Source organism: Sturnira hondurensis, unplaced genomic scaffold (genome assembly GCF_014824575.4).
Source record: "Sturnira hondurensis isolate 20B ecotype Veracruz unplaced genomic scaffold, ASM1482457v3 Scaffold0006437, whole genome shotgun sequence".
In the NCBI taxonomy this organism is placed as follows: domain Eukaryota; kingdom Metazoa; phylum Chordata; class Mammalia; order Chiroptera; family Phyllostomidae; genus Sturnira; species Sturnira hondurensis.
In genome coordinates, this window is record NW_028079068.1 from 9,659,775 (window position 1) to 9,679,819 (window position 20,045).

The following is a 20,045-nucleotide window of genomic DNA, read 5'->3' on the forward strand; positions in this document are numbered from 1 at the left end:
ATGGGACGACATCTGATGAGTGACAGGAAAGGCTTGGTAATGGTGAGAACTGATTCTCTGTTTTGTCTGCCTAGCATGCCTGAGGGACAATATGCTCCCATAAGTAAGAGAGGCTTTCTGAAGTGGGGTTCTTAGTGTGATTCACTACCTGCTCCCTCCAAATGGAGGCGTACTGGACCAGATCCTAAGAATGTGCCCCAGAAGTGCTAAAAGCAAACCCCCTGAAGATTAAGTCTCTTCCCATTCAGTGGGAGTCTTTAATACTAATAGTAGTAGTTAACAGCTACTGCATACTCACGATGCCCCCAGCACTAAAGAGGACTAAATATTCTCTGCTGTCCCTCAAATCAGTGACATCGACATACCTCCCAGGATGGGGAAGACTGAGGAGTAAAAAGCTGCCACTTCCCTCTTAGAGTTCCTCTGGAAAGCATTTTGGACCCCAAGAGGTCATTATGAAGGGGCTAAGGAGGGAGGACAGGCTTCAGTGCCATGCAAGGGCTGGATGGGTAACACCCGTGGGGCAGAGAGCTGTGAACCTCTTTGGGCATTCTAGGACTGAGAGCCCCACTGCCCACCTCCATGTTACCATTTCTTAGAAGCAGCCACACTTCTCTGTGAGATGTGGAATTAATCTGATAGCAATGGCTGCTTTCAGCCTTGTGATCCACGGGACTCTGCACATTTGATCTTTTGGGGGAGTCACTATAAATCCATTAGAGAGCCAGCCTTGAAGATGTGTGTGTCCAGGAAGAGAAATTTGCACTTGTGAAGCATCTAAGTCTAAATGTGCACGTGGCCTGGGTCAGGAATAGAGAGACTAGGAAGTGGGTGTCGGTGTTGCCACTGCCTCCCGTCTCAGGCCTTCCTGCTGGGGACCCTGCAGTGCACGAAAATAGGCCAGTTCTTCTTGCCACCCTCCCGCCCAGCTGTTTACTGGCTGTGGATTACTGCAGTCACATGGTTGGGTGGTTGTTTTTTTTTTTAAAGCAAAGCCATGCTGTCCATGAGCTGAGAAGGTCACAGGGAGGCAAGGCTCATGGAGCATTTGTATTGTCTGCCCTTGTGCAGAGGGGGCACAACTTGCCAGAAGACCACAGTACTTCTGCTATGGCCTTTAGTTTAGAGAATTCTGCAACAATGGAAATGTTCTGTATCTATGCATTCTTTTTTTAAAGTTTTATTTATTAATTTTTAGAGATAGGAAAGGGAGGGACAAAGAGAGGGACAGAAACATCAAAGGTTGTCTCTCACACGCTCCCAACTGGGGACCTGGCTGAAACCCAGGCACGTGCCATGACCAGGAGTCGAAGTAGCGACCTCTCGGTTTGAGGGCTGGTGCTCAATCCACTGAGCCACACCCACCAGGGCAATGTATCCGTGCATTCTTTTACAGTACCCACTAGCTACATGTGGCTATATAAATTTAAATGTGAATAAGTTAAAATTAGATAAAAAATTCAGTGCCTTGGGCCGTGGTTTACTTAAAACTTGAAATGTAGCTAATGTAACTTGAATGACTGAATTTTAAATTTCATTTTTAATTAACCTGCATTTAAATTAATAGCTACTATATCGAACAGCACACCTTTAGACTTTGTGTTTTGATGCCATTCATTGATTTCCCCCTACTAAGATTTATCATGACACTGACCTCTAGACACAGGGCTCATGAGCCCTGTCCCACTCACTGGGTGAAGGTGAAATAATGCCAAGAGCTTGCCTAGTGGTGGTAGTGGTGCTGGCAGTAAAAAAAAAAAGAATGGAAAAAGAAAAAGATGAAGATCTTATATGCAACACTTACAGTCAAAAGGCAAAAAGAGCAAAACTGAAAGTTATTTTCTTATGCTGACATCTAACAACGCTTCCCAGAACAAAAACTATTCATCTTAAGAGAACAGTTAGCTGACTCAAGTGGGGAAAACCCTATCTGCAGAGAAAGTGTGTTTCCCAGAGTGGCCCTTGGGGAAGGCTGCGAAGCGTCCGGTCTGAGGTGCTGTACCCCACCGCCACCGTTTCCCAGCACAGCGCCAGCTTCCCAGTCAGCCCCAGCTGCAGGCCTAGTTCATGTACTTACCCCTCTCCTTTCTGAGCCACAACTCAGAGCTCTCCTCCCCTTATCTGTCCTCTGAAGTAATCTTTTCAGGGCTCTGAGTACACCCCCACCCCTTCCATTTAAAAAAGACATATGACTCTAACCAGGAAACAGCTGTAAGACAGGCAAATCTTCACTTGCCTTTTCTTACAGAACAGGCACTGCCTTAGCAGAGTCTAACACCATCCTAGAGTCTTAGCTTCCCTGAAGGCCTCCCTACGAGTGGAAAAGAAGGCCATTTATTTTACAGAGAGTGGCCTAAAAACCCACAGCTGCCACAGGCATTGCTCCTTGGGGACAGTCATAGGGACCTGCAGCCTGCGACTCAATGCTCAAAAAAATCCTGTTGCTCAGGGGCTGCCCACTCCAGGTCCTGGAAGCAATGTGCTCATCACCTTCGGATTAAAGGTACAAACAGCATCATAGCATCAAAGAGTGCGACATCTTTTAAAGCTATTATTATGCTTTACAATGACTGAGAAGGCTCTCTTACAATAAATCTTTATTTAATACATTTATTTATTTAAACTTTAATTAAAATTACTGAGGCAAAAGTGATTTAATGCACTTTTTGGAGGAGCTACATTGACATTATTTCCTAAATTAATTTAACATTGCCATCTCCACTGACTCTTTTGGGAACAAGTCCATATACTAATGTGTCCAAAAAATGAAGAACATAGAAAAAGAGAGAATGAGAGATGCATTTTACAGCTTATCAAGATGAGGACTGGCACTCCATCTCTTATTTTTAAAGAAGAGCTGGAAGAGGAGGACATGTAGTCAGTAATAATGGATGATGGCGGGGGTGATAACGAGGAAAAGTGAAGAAAGTCGCCCTTCCCCGTGGCAGTTGAAATACAATGCAGTTGTGAGATCTGAAGAGAGATTATGCCATAAGGAATAACAACGGCCATACTAACTACTGCAAATGAGGGCACAGCGGTCCTTGCCATTGGGTGTGATATAACCAAATGCAGGAGCCATTAACCAATGTCACCTTCAATCAAGGTTCCTTCAATTTCCTTCACTCAGGGTGACGGAAAGGGCTTCTGATCTCGTCCCATTTTTACAACATTCACCTCTGAGCATAAACCCTTTACCTGCATATAAGATAAGTGCTTGGATCTGTCCTAAAGACAGGCAAGCAGGGCCTGCGACTGTACTGCATGCTCTGTGCAACCTGAAGTGTTTGGGACAGCGACAGAGAAGAAATTTATGCTCACAGCTAATAATAATTTCATGTTTATGATGTATCTATGTGCCCAGCACTATGCTAAGCACTTTGTAGGAATTATTTGAATGCTCACTATGACCTTATGAGCATAAACTATCATTATTCTAGTTTTACAGTTAAGACTCACAGAGGTTAATTTGCCTGCCCAAGATCAGCTTAGGAGTTGTGCAGCTTTTTAGAACCTCCAGCTGGGAGTGCATTACCACCAAACCAGTAACATGTGAAATGTTAAAGGGTTCAATGCCTTTTTCTTTAAGAAGAAGGAAAAGATTAAAAATATGAACAATAAAATGGCAATAAATACATATCTATCAACAAGTGAATCTAAAAATCAAAATAAGCAAGTAGAACTGAAACCGACTCAGAGACACAGAGAACCTTCTGACAGTTGATGGGATGGGTGAAAACTGCATAAAAGGATTAAGAAGCACAAATTGGTAGTTTTGAAAAATTAAAAAATGATTAAAAATACATTAACCAAGTTTCCCCCCCCCAAATTAGTTATAAAATAGTACAGACATGACCCTAGTTAGGTTAACAATTTAAAAGGCTGTATTTTGAAAGTTCAAAATACTAACATTCCATGTAGTGGGATTTTTACAATCTGGGCCAAACAACCGACCAAATGAAAGCCCAGCAAATTCTGTGACTCCTTTTTTCTTGTGACAACCTGAGAAAGTGTCAGCCATTTAAAAAAATGCTACTACTGCCCTGGTTGGTGTAGCTCAGTGGACTGCCTGCCTGCCTATGAACCAAAAGGTCATGGGTTCTACTCCCAGTCAGGGTGCGAGAGGCAGCCAATCAATGTTTCTCTCTCCCTCTTTCTCCTTCCTTTCCCCTCTCTCTAAAAATAAATAAAATCTTCATTATTTTATTTTATTTTTTAAAAAGATTTTATTTACTTATTTTTAGAGAGAGGGGAAGGGAGGAAGAAAGATAGGGAGAGAAACATCAATGTGTGGTTGCCTCCTGTGAGCCTCATTCTGGAGACCTGGCCTGCAACCCAGCCATGTGCCCTGACTGGGAATCAAACCAGGGACCCTTTGGTTTGCAGGCTGGCACTCAATCCACTGAGCCACACCAGCCAGGGCTAAATAAAATCTTAAAAAAAAAATGCTAATACTTCTTAGCACCTATGGTAAGAGGCTGGATGGGACAACAGTTGAAGGAGATGATACCATTGATTTTGTTGATAACTAAGAACTTCAGTTACTGTTTTGTTCTCTCCCATCTAGCTTTAGGAACAAAAGATAACTGCATGAACTGCAATCGTCTCAGAGAGACGAGCACCTCTGACGTGGCCAAGTGCCACTATAATTCTTAGTTTTCATTATTTTTGCTGAAAAAAGGAAGGAAGAGAAAAAATCCGTAGATCTGGTTCCCTGAGGATCGCTACCAGTGGGTGGCAAGGTTGGGTGAAAGGTGGGGATTACTCAAAGAGTCTTCTACCCTGTGTGAGCACGCCAGCCGCAGCCCTGCCGTCTGTCAGCCCAAGGGGCTCTAGGCGACAGGGGATGGCAGAATATGGGGAACCAATGACAGCTGTAAAATGTGTGATTTCTTACATGAAGGTGTGTTAGGGAAGGAAAAGAAAGGAGTAACTGTTAGAAAAAAAAAGAAGTAAAGAAAGGAACTCATCCAGAGATTTTTCCCAGCCCAAGGTAATTCTATCTGCATTTCAACAAAAAGAAAGACACCTATGAAAATCTTTACACTGAACCAACCATGAAGCTCCATCCTGAGAGATCAAAGACTCACTCAACTACAACTAAAAAAGGGAAAACATACATGAAATAAAGTAATGCTGGTGCTTGAGTAACTAACTGCCTTTAGAGTGGTGAGGAGGTAGGGCCCAGAAAAAAAGGGGAAGTCTTCAGGGTGTGAGACTGTCGAGTCTGCCTTGCGAACCTGGAATCTGAACGTCTGCTATGCGTGGGTCACCATCTTTAACTTTAGAACTGCGGTCCTACAGGACACCGCTTTCATCTCCTCCCACTGCCCCAGCCCCCTCTCCCTGGGTATGGTTCTCCATCAAGCCTCCGTCCCCTGTAGTTCTATCCTAGAAGATGCTGAAAAATGCCTGTCTCAAGACTGAACAATAGCCAAATTGCTCTTAGAAGAGTCATCTGCTAATAGTATTTTCATTTAAAATCTACTCTGGAATCTGAGATGTATTTTTTCCCCCGGTGGTAAATGTTTCCAAAAAGCACCTTGTTCTGGTTCTTTTCTGTTAATAAACTCTTCTCAATAGTGAACTTGGTCCATTAGCAGACTCCTTAAGCTTGTCATCACAGAAGTGACACATGTTGGTAACAGGACACAATGTGAAAGACTGATGAAAAGAGAACTCCTAAGTTCCCGTCCCAGAGTAAATGCTGTAGCACTATGGATAGAAATGTTACTGGACAGGAGCATCAGAATTATTTGGATCATATCTAATATAAAAATTACTCTTTGGATACTCAAAGGACAAATGAAATAATCAGTCTTCACTTAAAATTGCTGGAATAAAGCACAACTCAATGATCTCATCTGATACAGAAAAGCCACACAGAGCAGGTGATAATCCCAACTCTCAAGTCTGAGTTCAGCACATGTGGGCAGGGCAGTCACAAACTGAGGATGGCTGCTTTGGGGAACCAGTGGCTTTTAGGATACAGACCAGAGTTTTATCTTGTCACAAATGTAGCCAACAACATGGAATCAACAAAACTGATTCACACAACCCAAAGCTACTGAAGAGGTGGCTTCCAGGAGCCAACAGTAGTGAGGGTGGTCCAACTTTACTGTCTGGCTGAACAGGTCTACTTGGCCAGAGACACAGAGGGTCCTTACACTTACCTATAAATTCAGCCCCCTGAAAAGATGAGGTTGGGGAGGAGGCCAGAACTATAAGTGGTCTGTTCTTCTCTCCCAGACAGGTCAAGACCATTAGAAGGGATAACAAAGTTTCCTATCAAGCCCACACAGAGTAGTAGTTTTTGCAGTGGATAGCAATGGCAATTACACTTTAGAAGAATGTCACACAGGTATCCTATCTTTCATTTAAAGTAGATTGGGACTCAGATGAGGAACAGAAAAAAGCAAGATTCTTGCTACAGAGGGAGGTTTGCCTCCATTCCATCCACGGTTCTTTTCACCCTGAACATACATGGCTATGAGATGCCCTTTATCCTACAGTGCACTGGCTAAGACCACCTTTCTCTCTATTTGTTAGTCCACGGAAGCCCCTAGCCCTGTAGAGAAAGCAGGCTATAGGTGTTTTGTTTTGTTTTTTAAATAAGTGATTCTCAGGAGCCACAAGTGATTGCTGTTTACATTTTCTATGTTATTCTTCTCTCTGGGACAGAAGTACCTGCTTCCTCCCAGTTCCAAAGGAGAACACAACACTGTGTCTGTCTTCAAAGACTTTTCCAACTAAAACCTTACTCGATTCTTAGGGACTACCCTAAAGAAAGTGACTTTTTTCAGTCACTAATGCCATTAAGGAACCTTCTGCCTAAATAAATTATGTTATTATCTATCCTCTTTGCAGGACTTTAAACAACAAATCTCCAAAACCAAAGAGTACCTTGTAGAAATGCCTAATTGCTATGTGTTCACACACCCGAAACTAATCTAATACTTGTCAACTACTTGAAAAATAGTACCACAGAGTACTTAATTTGACCTACTTAACCTAATTATACGTATAATTTAAAATACAAGTCACATGTCATCTCACACAACAGGGCTGGTCTTCCTTGCCCCAGGCCTCTGAGCCACTTTCCTGGGCAGCCTAAGTCTTGGTAACCGACTCCCAGAGCCTGCTGAAGTAGACCTGAAGAGCTGGGCTGGAGGTATAAAACGTTGCCACCATATTTCTATTAATTTTACCCCTTTTGTTCATTCAAGATATCATCAGTACCCAGGGAGTCCAAGAGCTGGGAAAGAAGGGTAGGGTGGTAGCATGTTGTTGGCTAAATCAGAGGTCCTTGGGGAGGCCACATACAGTCAGCAGCAGAACCCACAGCACCAACCAGAAAGGCACCTTCATCACAGCCTGCTGGCTGACCCTGTGGTGAGATGGTGGCACCATTCTCCAGTCGGAACACACCATCCAGTCATGATGTGCCCACCACGGAAGTCTCTGCTACCCACAGTAAAGGGCACTGACTATCTCGTGGAGAGTAAGGGTGAAATGGGCCTCACAGCAGATTTTAAAGTCCCTTTCAGCAAGGCCTGTCATAGCAAAACAGTGACTTTTCAAATAAGTGATTCGGTTAGGTAACCATTATCATGGTATTCTCCCACCCCAGGAAGCCCCACGTCTCCCATGAGTGAAAGGAGATCAGAGGCCCCTGGACTTTTCTGAGGCATCAATTGCCTACCACCAAAGAAAAACTCAGGGAGGTTTAAGTGGAAACAAGGAAGAAATTCAATAAAATATTTATGCTCTCTTACCATTAGCATCTTGGACTCCAGTAAGTGCTCCAACGGCTGCTGCGGTTTCCCCAGACAGGACGATCTGCCCCCCGCCTTGCAAGGTGGCTTCGGCCAGTGTGGCGACAGCATGGGCGGCAGCTTCACTGCAGGTACAGGAAGGAGAGAGGGGGATGTGCACGTTGAATACAGGTCCAGCACTGCAGCGAGAGAAACCATCCTGACAGCCCTTCCCGGGATCTCCCCGCAGACTCTGAGGCTGTGAGTCTACCAGTAAACACATGAGTCCAGTGCCACTGAGAGAGCGAGTCATGTTTAAATGGTAATCAAAGGGGCTAGAGAAACCCCAAGTCTTACCTATTTAGAAGCTATTCTGAGAGTTTTTAAATCTAGAAAATGGGTGTTCGAGGACAGAAAAGTCTCCTCTTTATCAAGATTGATCAAGTCTTGTGAGCTCGGTGGAACGCCGGATCCACACCCACAGTGCACCCCCCATTCTGACTGCCAACGCAAGGTTTCCTCTCTTACTTCTCTCTCCCTAGTAACACAAGGCAGACCACCTGCAGCTGCCCATTCACAGCCAAGGGTGAGGGATAATATGAGGAGCCAGCAATCTGGACTTGCTATTCACTGAATGTTAATAATAATTTGGTTTGTATCCATGATACCAAATACGAAGGAGTGGTTGACCAGCACTCTGCCAAGCCCACCTCTTCCCCTGCCTCACTGTACATACAGGCAGTGCTGAATAAAGACTTAACAATGTGAAGCATCAGTGGAAGTCCAAACTTCTCTACTCTAGAAACAATGAAAATAACAAAGCTCCCTTCACTACAAAGCAAACACTCTGTAGAATGTTCGGGCATCACCAGCAATATTAACCATGCTCCCAGTGAGCAGCAATCTAGCAGTTTATGTCCCACTTTGCTTTCTTTTCCTTACTATATGCTTTTACTCTATGCACAATGGATAATTTATATTGACTTTATGATGCTACAAACTATAAAATGTGTGACTCTATGTGTCAGTAAGGAAGAAAAGAGAAATTCCTGACAATTGTAAGATTATAATCTAACATCCAAATTTCAGAGATGTTAAAATGTGAAGAAGAAAAACCAAACGCAGCACGTCTCGTGGGCAAGTCTCAGGGGCCGCACCTCGCAGTTCCTGAGGCAGTGTGGAAAGTGGGCATGTCAAAGGAGGAGCTGGTGTCACTTAGTTTAGCTGAGGTGGACACAGTCCTGGGCTTGACACCAAAGAATCCAGTTGATTGGGCTTTGTCCTGAAGGGGCAGGCTTTGCCGTAACTGTGACAGCTGTCCCCTGAGCTGTAGGGGAGCACGGGCAGGGGTCGGTGGACTGGTTAGGGTAAACACATCATGACTGTGGGTGAAGCAACATGTACCAAACTCACTAATGTCACTTTTGGCTAAGAAAGTCATCAGACAAGTAAAGCCACGGCCATCATCACTCCCCCAGGGAAGACTTCTTGGTCACTTTTAAGGGTTCCAGGAAACAGTAAAAGAAACCCAATGAATAGAAAAGTCTCATTAAAAAGAAAATTCTCTCCTTCTTACTAACTTGCCTTGCTTTGTAAATTTTATGTCTTTGTGTTTAAAAATATTATTCTTCTCTAATAATAAAATGCATGGAAAAACTTATAAAAAAGTTTCATTAGGTATAAAAAATTAAAACTATACAGAGATAACAGTATTTTCTTTTTATATTTTGAGATTTTTAAAAATTTTTTCACGGAGGACATTTTTTATTGATTTTAGTGAGAGGAAGAGATAGACAGATAAGAGAGAGAGAGAGAGAGAGAGAGATGAGAGAGACAGACATTGGTGTCAGAAACACTAATTGCTTGCTTCCCATATTTGCCCTGACTGGGGAATCAAACCTGCAACCTACATATGTGCCCTGACTGGGGATCGAACCCACACCCGTTTGTCATACAGGATGACACTCCAACCATCGGAGACACCCAGCCAGGGCTTTCCTTCATCTTAAACACAACTGAACAGATAGTAATCAGAATCATACCACCCATACAGTTTTACAGTCTGCTTTTTTTTCACCCACCACTGTATTGACCCCATGTAAATAGGTTTTTTTTTTAAAGATTTTATTTATTTATTTTTAGAGAGGGGAAGGGAAAGAGAAAGAGTGGGAGAGAAATATCAACGTGTGGTTGCCTCTCAAGGCCCCCAACTGGGGATCTGTCCTGCAACCCAGGCCTGTGCCCTGCCTGGGAATGAACCGACAACCCTTTGGTTCAGTCTGGCCCTCAATCCACTGAGCCACACCAACCAGGGCTTATAGTTTTTGATATTTATTCAAAATAATAAATTAAATGCAAAAGTGTTGACTCTGACCTTTTAAGGTCATTTAGCTGTGCCAACTTGTAATTTGTAGGCTTCCTTTGACTTAGTTCAAGGTCGTGATTATATATTACAAATTTATTTCCTTCATTAAAGATTTTGGGATGTAACTGAGGTTGAACAAAAAGCTGAACGGAGTCACAGAGTTTACATGAAGTGCCTGTAAAAGTTAAGATGATCCTTTCTGCTGAAACACGTTTCTTGGTGATGTGCCACACCCAGCCAGTCATTCCACAGTATGTGTAACATGACTTCAGAGTCGAAGGGGAGCCATGATCTGGAGTTGCTCCTAAGATTATTCTCCACACTTTACAAGGTAGACTTTAATTTCAAAGTGCTTCATAAATATCAGAGACAGTACAATGAGGTATTATGCCCTGGATGGGTGGCTCAGTTGATCAGTGTCACCTCAGACACCAAAAGGTTGTGGGTTCGATCCCTGGTCAGGGCACGTGCAGGAGGCAACTGATTAATGTTTCCCTTTCACATCTATGTTTCTCTCTGCCTCCTTCTCTCTCTCAGGGCAATGAAAAGAAAAATGTCCTCAGGTAAGGATTTAAAAAATTATTATTTAGTACCCAGATCCTTAATTTTTATTTTTATTTTTTTCAATATCGATGTATGGGTTGCCTCTCACGGGTCCCCTGCCAGGAACTGGCCTGCAACCTAGGCATGTACCCTGACTGGGAATCAAACCACGATCGTGTGGTTCGCAGGCCCATGCTTAATCCACTGAGCTACACCAACCAGGACTAGATCCTTAATTTTTAATATTTTTCTAAAAAACTTGTGTCAAATAACATTACCATCTGATTTTACAATATTAGCATTCTGGCCTGAGCCTCAGGGAAAGCTGAAAAGTATATTCTCTGGAAGAAGCTGCAGCGCTGTGGTACATGAGGAAGGCAGCTGCAGATGAGAACCGTTTGTATGGAAATAGGACCTTTGCTCACAGGGCACCTCAGCCGCTGCCCACTGCCCAGTGTTCAATCGCATATTACAATGATCTCATTGCATGACTCTCAGAGGCAACGCCCTGCCACTCTTGTGCACCCTGGACGCACACTGTTAGCGTGGGGGTTCACAGGCGATGATGGGGAGGGCACTACCCAAGACCTGACATGAACGTCTACCTGTAGCCAATTACACCTGTTTTATTTTGCCTGAATATTCATTTATTTGGTTCTAAATATTTAAAGTAATTTTCTCTAATACCTTTCTAAAACATGTTAACGTAGGCACACTCTCCCTCTTGGGAGCATGCCCACACCTTCCTCCCCTGGTGTGCATCTTCACTTTCTCTCCTAAACTCTAAGGGTCCCCACGAGACTGGCAGCCAGAGGAGCAGCGTGCAGTGGCAGCTTGTCCGGGCCTACCCCCTGAACCTGTCTGCCGTTTCAGTAAGCCGACAGCAGCCCTGCCTTGGCTTGCTTCTGTCACTGACATTTACTTCTCAGTAGGCCAGCGCAGCCCTGCCGAAGCTCTCCTGTTGCTTCGTCTGAAGTCCTGCCTTGTTTCACTGGCCCCAGCTTTAATAAACGTGCTCTCAAAAAACCCCCAAAAAATTAACACAGAAGAAAAGGTGTGAACGACCCACCACCCGAGCAACCCGGGATGCCAGGGATGAGGGGTCTGATGGGATGATGGTGGTCGGCGAGGTCAGTCTGCTCAGCCACTGCCAGGAGCCAGAGACACAGCGGCAGTGGACAGATGCTCTCCACGGGGCATGAAGACAGCGGTGACTCCCGTGGTCAGCAGGCCCGGTTCCAAATCCATTCTGAACATTTACACTAGACTTTGTAACAAATGATCCCACTATGGCACTAGACAAACATCACCTTCACTTAAAAGGTGAAGAGGGATTAAAACACCTTCAAGCTACTGCTTCAAAACTTTTTGACCACAGTCATTTCCCAACTAGTTACAAATAAGAACTTTTCATCAACTTTTTATTTGCGAGTGTCCAACTTTATCTACAGGACAAAGCAGCAACTGCCCAGCCCTGCCCTCCATTTTCAGGGAGGATGTCTGATCTGGGCGGCCCGTCCCATTTTACTGGCAAATAAACAGCAGTCTGTATATTAAAGCTACATTTTATATTAATGATATCTCTAATTTTAATTCAATAGTATTTCCATTTAAATAAATAGTAATTATTTTACTATTTATTTTCTTCGAAAATACGACTCACTTCTCTTTTAAGCAAAGTTTCTCCACACCGAGAGAACAGCAACTCTAAATTCCTCAGGAAGAGGAATCAGTGCAAGCGTTCGCTTCCCCAGAGCGCCGAGCCACAGCAGGCCCCGTAGGAACTGTCTCCGTGTCAACGACACCTGCAAACTTCCACTAGGGCAACTGCGGATTCAGTCCGTAAGTACTTCTCACGTATCTCTATCTGCAAGGACCGTATGGACTTTGCAGAATGACCTGCTCAATAGGGAATATAAATCTAGGAAAGCTTACCCAACAAACTGAAATTTAAAATTAATCACTATGTTGCAACAACCCAATGGTTCCACTTCCTTTCTCCTCTCGTTGTTTGGGCTGAATAGCTCTACCTTTTTTTTTTTATTTATCTTTAGAGGGGAAGGGAAGGAGAGAAGGAGAGAAATATCAATGTATGGTTGCCTCTCGTGCGTCCCCTGCTGGGAACTGGCCTGCAACCCAGGTATGTGCCCTGACTGGGAATCGAATTTCTATCCTGTGGTTCACAGGCCTGCACTCAATCCACTGTGCTACACCAGCCGGGGCTACTTTTCCTTCTTTTTTTTTCTTTTTTGGAGCTGTGATGTTCTGTTCTTTACTTGTTCACTTTGATTTTCTCTCCATTTCCTTCCTAAAAGTGTAGATTTATTATTCTACAGGTCATTATTTTTTTTATTGCCTTTAGAGAGAGAGGATGGAAGAGAAAGGAGAGAGAGAAACACAGACCTTCTCGTACACGCCCTGACCGGGGATTGAACCTGCAATCAGGATGTGTGCCCCGATCGGGAACCAAACCCGCCACCATTTAGTTTACAGGATGATGCTCCAACCAACTGAGCCACACTGACCAGAGCTATTTGGAAAATAATTAAAATTTAACTAGTTTCCAAATATTTTGATGAAAATTTCTTCACAGCCTCTCTGGCTTATTGTAACGCCGGGTGGGCCAAAGGCTGTCTGAGCCCAGGGTCCTTGTTCTGACTTGCTATACAAAACTCTTTTAACATCATGGTTGAAAAACAGGTCTGTCCTGCATCTGTCCTGATCTCCTTTGCACGTCTAATATATGAAGGCGCCCTTCTGCCTTCTTCCCACCTGCCATTCCATGCAGCTCGCCTCTCTCTTCTCACTCTGCGCCCACATCTGCTGTTTACAGTGCAGCAGAGGTGCAGGTGATTATTAGAGAGCCATGCTTGTCCCATCTGCACCTGAAACACAGGTTGGAAGGGAGCAGCTCTATGAAATCGCTCTGTTACTATAGGAACAAAGACCGGATTTCTTAGTGCATTTATCAGTAAGATGACTTCCAGCAACAAACTCTTTGGAGGCTGGGAATTCGTGTCATCCCACACAGAAGCAAACACCGAGGCTTGTGTCTTAAGTCTAATCCTCCTGCCATTAGACAGTGAGTTACCTCTCTCAGAATCAGAAAGCCCCTGGTGTGCCCCTAACAGCCTGCTATGGTCTAGTCTTCGCTGCCAAGCTCCATTTCTTCACCCCCAGCAAAGGCTGCGACACACCACCCCCAGCACTCACAGGGGCGTTGAGCTACTTGATTGCAAAGAGATTTCAACATCTCCTTACTCCTCCTACATGCCACACCAAACCACATTCTCCTTCCTTTAGAGTAAACACTCCAGCCACCTCAGCTGCATCTGAGTTGGTTAACAAGCCCTCAGGGGAAACCATTACCCTCGTTGCTTTTAGAAATAAGCCCTGGTCCTTACACTGAAGGGAGCCAGAATGTGCCTCATATTTTCCACAATATACAGGGCTCCCAGGATACTCACAGTGCACTGGAATATGCAAAGCGCTGGCTCAATGAAATCAAGTTTTGCTGGTTTTTACAGGTGGCCAGTTAGGCTCCATGCTACAGTAAGGAGTTGTTGAGCTAAAGAGGGGGAGGTTCTCACTCTGGCCATGGCTTTCTGGAAGTTTATCTGTGCATCCTCTCTCAAAGGAAGGGGTGCGACTGGGCCAACTGTGAGGAATAAAACAAGCCTTTCGTGTTACTGAAGAGCACATCGGTTCAGTGGGCTAAGAAACAAGTTTCAATTCCAGCTCACTTACAGACTCCATGGGTGACTCTGCGAGGACAAGTATGTGTGTGCGTTACAGTTTTCTGTACCCAATCAACCTCCGAGTCCTGGCCATGCTTCCTTCAAAATCAGTCCTGCAGTGCTAATTATGGTCTGAACACTCTGCTGAGAGTTTTATATACATTAGCTCATCAAATCTTTTTGATTCTATGTGATGAAATCATTCTTATAATAACTGTGAGGAGACCAAACAAAACTCAGGAGTTAAATTTCTCTAGATCAAATGGCTAGTAAGTGGCAGAGCTGAGATTCAGACCTGAATCTATGGGGCTCCTAACCTTCTGAAGCCACCTCACTGCCCAGCCTCATGGAAAGCATTTGCACATAAGCCTACCAAGGCTTTCTACTTCTCTCACAACCGATCTGAACTTTAGCTGATTTTTACATTTTGGAGGAAGTGATTCCCCTCCTCTGAATTTCAATGATGTTCAGAACTCAAGAGTGAATTACACTCCGAGTAATACTGCTCGCTATTTAAGTAATGTTGTTTAGCTTAAATCAATCTCCCCAACAGTACAGCTTCACTGAGGGCAGATATTATATCTAAGAGCACTCTTCACCTACGGCCTGACCTAGCAGAGTGCTGGGACGTCACAGGAGTTCAGTGACTCCTGAGGACTAACAGCTGCTGCACACAGGGTGACGGCCAGGCTACCACATGCCAGGAGCTGACCAAGGGCCTTACACGCATTGACTTTCAGTTCTCATGCCGCCCTTCAAGGTAGGCACTGCTATTACCCCCATCTGACGGAAGTGGAAAGCCCAGGCAACTGAGTTCAAGTCAGTTGCCCCACCTCAAACAGCTAGTAAGTGGCAGAGCTTGAGCTCAAACCCAGGTAGTCTGGCTTCAAGACCCACACTCTTAACTATGAGCTAAAATGCCTGAGTCCATTCATGATAAAACTGGGTTAGCAATGAAGAAAAAGAATGACATGGAATGCCAATAACCAAGAGAAGGAACCAAGCAGGGAGCAAGAGAATTTTGTTTCAGAAACTACCCCTTACTAGAGTATCCCATTCTGTAACGCCCTTCATAAACACATTTGAAGAAAAAAAAAATCAATGATTTTTCCCAATAACACAAATTTAAGTCACTGATAAGCAAGGAAAACACATTTTCTGAAAAGACAGTAGAATCAGCTCTCAACCAGCTAAAACATGGATTAATGCCCTTAACAAAACCCAGTTTCTTTTGTAGTGTAAAAGGAAAATCAATCCTGAAGCTTCCTGATGCTATTAACTACATCCTTTATACCCTTTGAAAAACAAAGCACTCAAGCCTCACTTCTCTTGGTGCAGTATCAGGCACAGAATGGGACAAAGCAAAGGGGCCTGCACGTGTCCCTAGACCAGTAGGCTTGAGCTGGAAGTCAGAAAAGCTGGGCTGGGTGCTGGGGAGTGGAGGGGTGGGATGGGAATGAGGTGGATGAGGGCCAATGAGAAGTCAACTTATGACATTCTAAGCGCAAAGAGTATTAAGCTCCAATTACCAATTGTGACAAACTGAGGTACGGCACTACTCTACGACCAGTATGGAGGGACGGGTCCACCACCTCACTTATTCTCCCCCACCCCGGCCTCCACCTGTTGAGTGCCATGGTGACTGTGGCTCCCTGTTGCATCTCCTGAGAAGCTGCCACTGCGGCCTCCGCCAGTGACGCCACTGCCTGGGTGGCCTCGGACGCTTGTGTCGTCTGGATGGTCATCTCACCTCCTTGTAACGTGGCCCAATTTTGTTCTACCTGAAGCAGAGAGGACAGGATGGTAAAGAATCAAAGTCAAACAAAGATTATGAAGTTTAAGTCATTTTTCTAATAAATAGCTATGTGTTCAGCCAAATACACATATACACTTTTAAATTAACATGGCCAACAATGTACAGAACAGGGATTAAGTATGCTATCTTTTGTTTGAAGGGGGAATTAGAATAGATATTTGAACTTGCTGGTGTTTGCACAAAGAAATTCTGGAAGAAACCATCGAAAATATTTTCCTTAATTTGTGAGTTGAGGTGGGGTGGGGTACAGTGGGGCTGTGGGAATAGCTTAAGTAGGAGACAGAAAGCAAGATTTTCTACTGTATCCTTTTAAATAATTTTTGAAATAGCGGGGCCTTATCAATTTGTTACCTATTCAAAAATTTTAATTTAGACCATAAATGTAATTATAAAAAAATTCAAACTGACCAAAGGGAATGTTATGCCAGTGCTCCAGGCTCTTAGCCCAAAGGCCACTAGTGTTACCTACTTTTTCTATGTAAAGTACAAGCATATTTACATATACACACTTCTACTCCCCCCTTTCTACTCCTTTCTTTTAGAAAATAAAAATGACAGTATATTCTACATATCCTTTTACACCTTGCTTTTTTCACAAATAATACGTCTTTTAAATTATTCCATTTTGGAACATATAAAACTACTTTATTCATTCATGGTTCATATTAATGGTCACACAGCTTTGTATTATTATATAGATACATCATAATTCATTCAACCAGCCATCTTTTAATGGGCATCAAGGTAGTTTCCAGTCTTTTGCTATTATAAACAGTACTGTGATGAACAGCTGCAAATACTACTTTGTATATTTTATGTGAGTGTATTTATAAATTCCTAAAGGTGAAATTGTTTATCAAAGTGGTTCTGTAGTTTTCTTTTTGATGGAAACTGCCAAATTCAGTTAAGTAATTTAATGTAACAAAACCTGTTTTCCTTGTAGTGAGTTGGAATTGTGAAGAAACAAAACGAAACACGCTGCCTGGCGACAGAGCAGACCAGAATTAAGCTTTGCTAGATCAAGCCCAGGGTTTCTCAACAGCGCACTACTAACACGTGGACCGGACAACCCTTCACTGCAGGCGGCTGTCCTAGGCACTGCAGATGTTCAGCCGCAGTGGCACCCCCAGCTGTGCCTGCCAGACACTAAAAGTGCCCTCCCCAGTCATGACGATCAAAAATATCTTCAGACACTGCCAAATATCCTCTCTGGGGGGTATATATGGGGGTGCTCCTGGTTGAGGACCAGTTATTTTAGTACAATGCTTTGCCTTAAAAGGCTTCTCAGTTCTGGATCCCCAAATCCTACTATTTCGGTCCATTTTGCTCAACAATCACTGGTTGATTATCCTCCTTCAAAGACAAAAAGCAGCAGTGCAAGGAAAGCAACTTCTATTCCAAAATGTGGGAGGTGCTAAATCAATCAGCTCAGGTAAAACATTTCTATGGACTAGAGTCCTTGGGCCGTTAGCTGTACTTATTGGAACTCCCATTGTCCCCACTTCACATCTCCGGGGCCAAGTATATGGTTAGCTTGCACCCCAATGCTCCTGTGTCCCAAAGAAGGTGTACAATCTCTAGGAGAGGCAGGTATTTAAAATGCCTCCTGCTTCGGTCCTATTACCATACTTAAGATTATGACGCTGCTTCTCAGAATGCTTGTGGAAAGCCTCCCAGAGGATGAGATTCCTTTGAGCCACCTTAGTAGTTGCCCTGGGCTCTCACAGGCATGGATTGTGTCAGCAAGCCTTCAGGGCTCATCCCTGAGAGGCAGAGACATCCTATTGCCTTCCCTGGGAGCTGTGAAGTTGCCCACTCAGGAACTCAAACAAAGCCACTTTACAGGCAGGTTACACTGCCCATTTGTAGATGCTCAGTGATCCCACTCAAAATGTCAGAGTAAGCTGGCCAGCCCTGTTACCTTTTGCTTCAGAAGTCTTTGTCTTTCTAGGGCTGCCCTTTGATATTTTTGCCCATCCCACAGCTGAGCTGGCCTGGGGCGGCTGTCCTAAGTACTTTATACTCCAATGGCAGCAACTTAATATATAGACATTTAATTATTTTTTTTAAAGATTTTATTTATTTATCTTTTTAGAGGGGAAGGGAAGGAGAGAAGGAGAGAAATATCAATGTATGGTTGCCTCTTGTACGTCCCCTCCAGGGAACTGGCCTGCAACCCAGGCATGTGCCCTGACTGGGAATCGAACTGTGATCGTGTGGTTCTCAGGCCCGCAGCTCAATCCACTGAGCTACACCAGCCAGGGCTGACATTTAATTCTTAAAAACATTTATTGATTTTAGAGAGAGAGCACATGCAAGAAAGAGAAGCATCTATTTGTTGTTCCACTTATTGGTGTGTTCATTGGTTCCTTCTTGCTTGTGCCCTCACCAGGGACGGAACCTGCTGCAACCTTGGCATATCAGGACGATGCTGTAACCAACTGAGCTACCCAGCCAGGGCCTAAGATACAGACATTTAGTTACAACTATATATGTAGTGAAAAATGGCATTAAAATGTTGCCATATGCAGTATACTTTAAGGAAGTTAAATTGTAGTCATGAAGGATTAATGGATGTTGGTAAAGGGTGGAGAGGAAGTAGGAAAAGAAGCAAAGAGATTTCTGTTAAAAAATGGCAGGTGATAAATCAGCTTAGGTATTAACACTTCTTCGGAGTGTTAAATAGGGAGAGTTAAAACACTTCCTATTTTTGAGTCTCAGTGCTTTAGTTGTATTTGCTTGGGCTCCTGTTGCTCCCCTTTTCCATCTGTGCAGTTATCTACTCCTGGATGTCACCATGTCCCAGAGAAAGGGCCACAAGCCCTAGGAGGAAAAGATATTCAGAAGATGCATAGTTAGCTTCTATGCTTTTCTGAAAGAGACCAACCACAGTGAGGCCCTTTAAACTGTGGCTACTCTCACACCCCATCTAGCTATGGGGGACCACCGGTGTGCAGCGCCGCCACATTTCCACAATGGGATGCAGTGCTTGTGCCTGCAACTCCCAGCCTTCCAGCCTTTCTTCCTGTCCACCCTTCCAGTGTCTGAGCTCAGGGGAAACTGAAGGAGCCAAGAGGACACCACTCCCTTGCAGTCCAAGGTTCGGTACCTCTCCTTCACATCCCACAGCCCCCGGGCTGGCTTCGACAGCACCCTATCTCACTGCTGCCGTCCTGTGGTTTTTCTCTACCACCTACCTGTGTGCTCCTAAGAGCAAGGGCAGTCTTTATTTCTCTGCATCTATAGTGCCTGGCAAAGAAAGTGTGGGCTGAATGGATACATGAGGAACATAGTCCTTTATTAATATTTAACTACTTGTTTTTTGGCCTACCTGTATTTCAGATAAATTAGTATTCATTAAAAACCCCACCTATAGAAAGTTGTGCTACTTCAAAACTGTTACATGTGTTGATGGTTCAGTTTAAAATTCATGTCTCTAATGTTTTTGTACTTTGGCTTTTCCTTTTAGCAGACTTTTCTGACACTTAATGCAATTAATACACCAATACGTCTTAAATCATACAACAGAATAAATTCTCAAATCCATTTGTTTATAAATATGCCATCAAAACTGAAATTGTATATATTGAAATCAACATACGTGGTTTATTTCATATTATTTTGAGATTCTTTTTTTGTTCATTTTGAAAGGCCTATGTACCTTGTTCTGTGTCCTTAGTTTTAAGCTGCCTGAGGTTAGAGACTGTTGTTTGGATTTGGGAGACCGTACTTCACCAGGAGAGACAGGTCCCCCAATAACCCCTCCGTTTCGTCTAAATGTGACCACACGGAACCGACCAGACATCAAGGGCAGTGTGTTCCAATGACAC

The 20,045-nt window shown here is 43.8% G+C and overlaps 1 protein-coding gene across 6 annotated transcripts in view; it reads right to left on the reverse strand.

Annotated features, from left to right (window-relative positions):
- Positions 1-20,045, reverse strand: part of NRF1 (nuclear respiratory factor 1) — a 138,083-nt gene that overhangs the window by 17,940 nt on the left and 100,098 nt on the right. For all 6 annotated transcript variants that reach the window (XM_037049210.1, XM_037049209.1, XM_037049211.1 and 3 more), the window contains 2 exons: positions 16,023-16,180; positions 7,776-7,900 (listed from right to left, as the gene is read on the reverse strand). In XM_037049210.1, the coding sequence (XP_036905105.1) occupies positions 7,776-7,900; positions 16,023-16,180 (283 nt within the window). The remainder of the gene's footprint in view (positions 1-7,775; positions 7,901-16,022; positions 16,181-20,045) is intronic.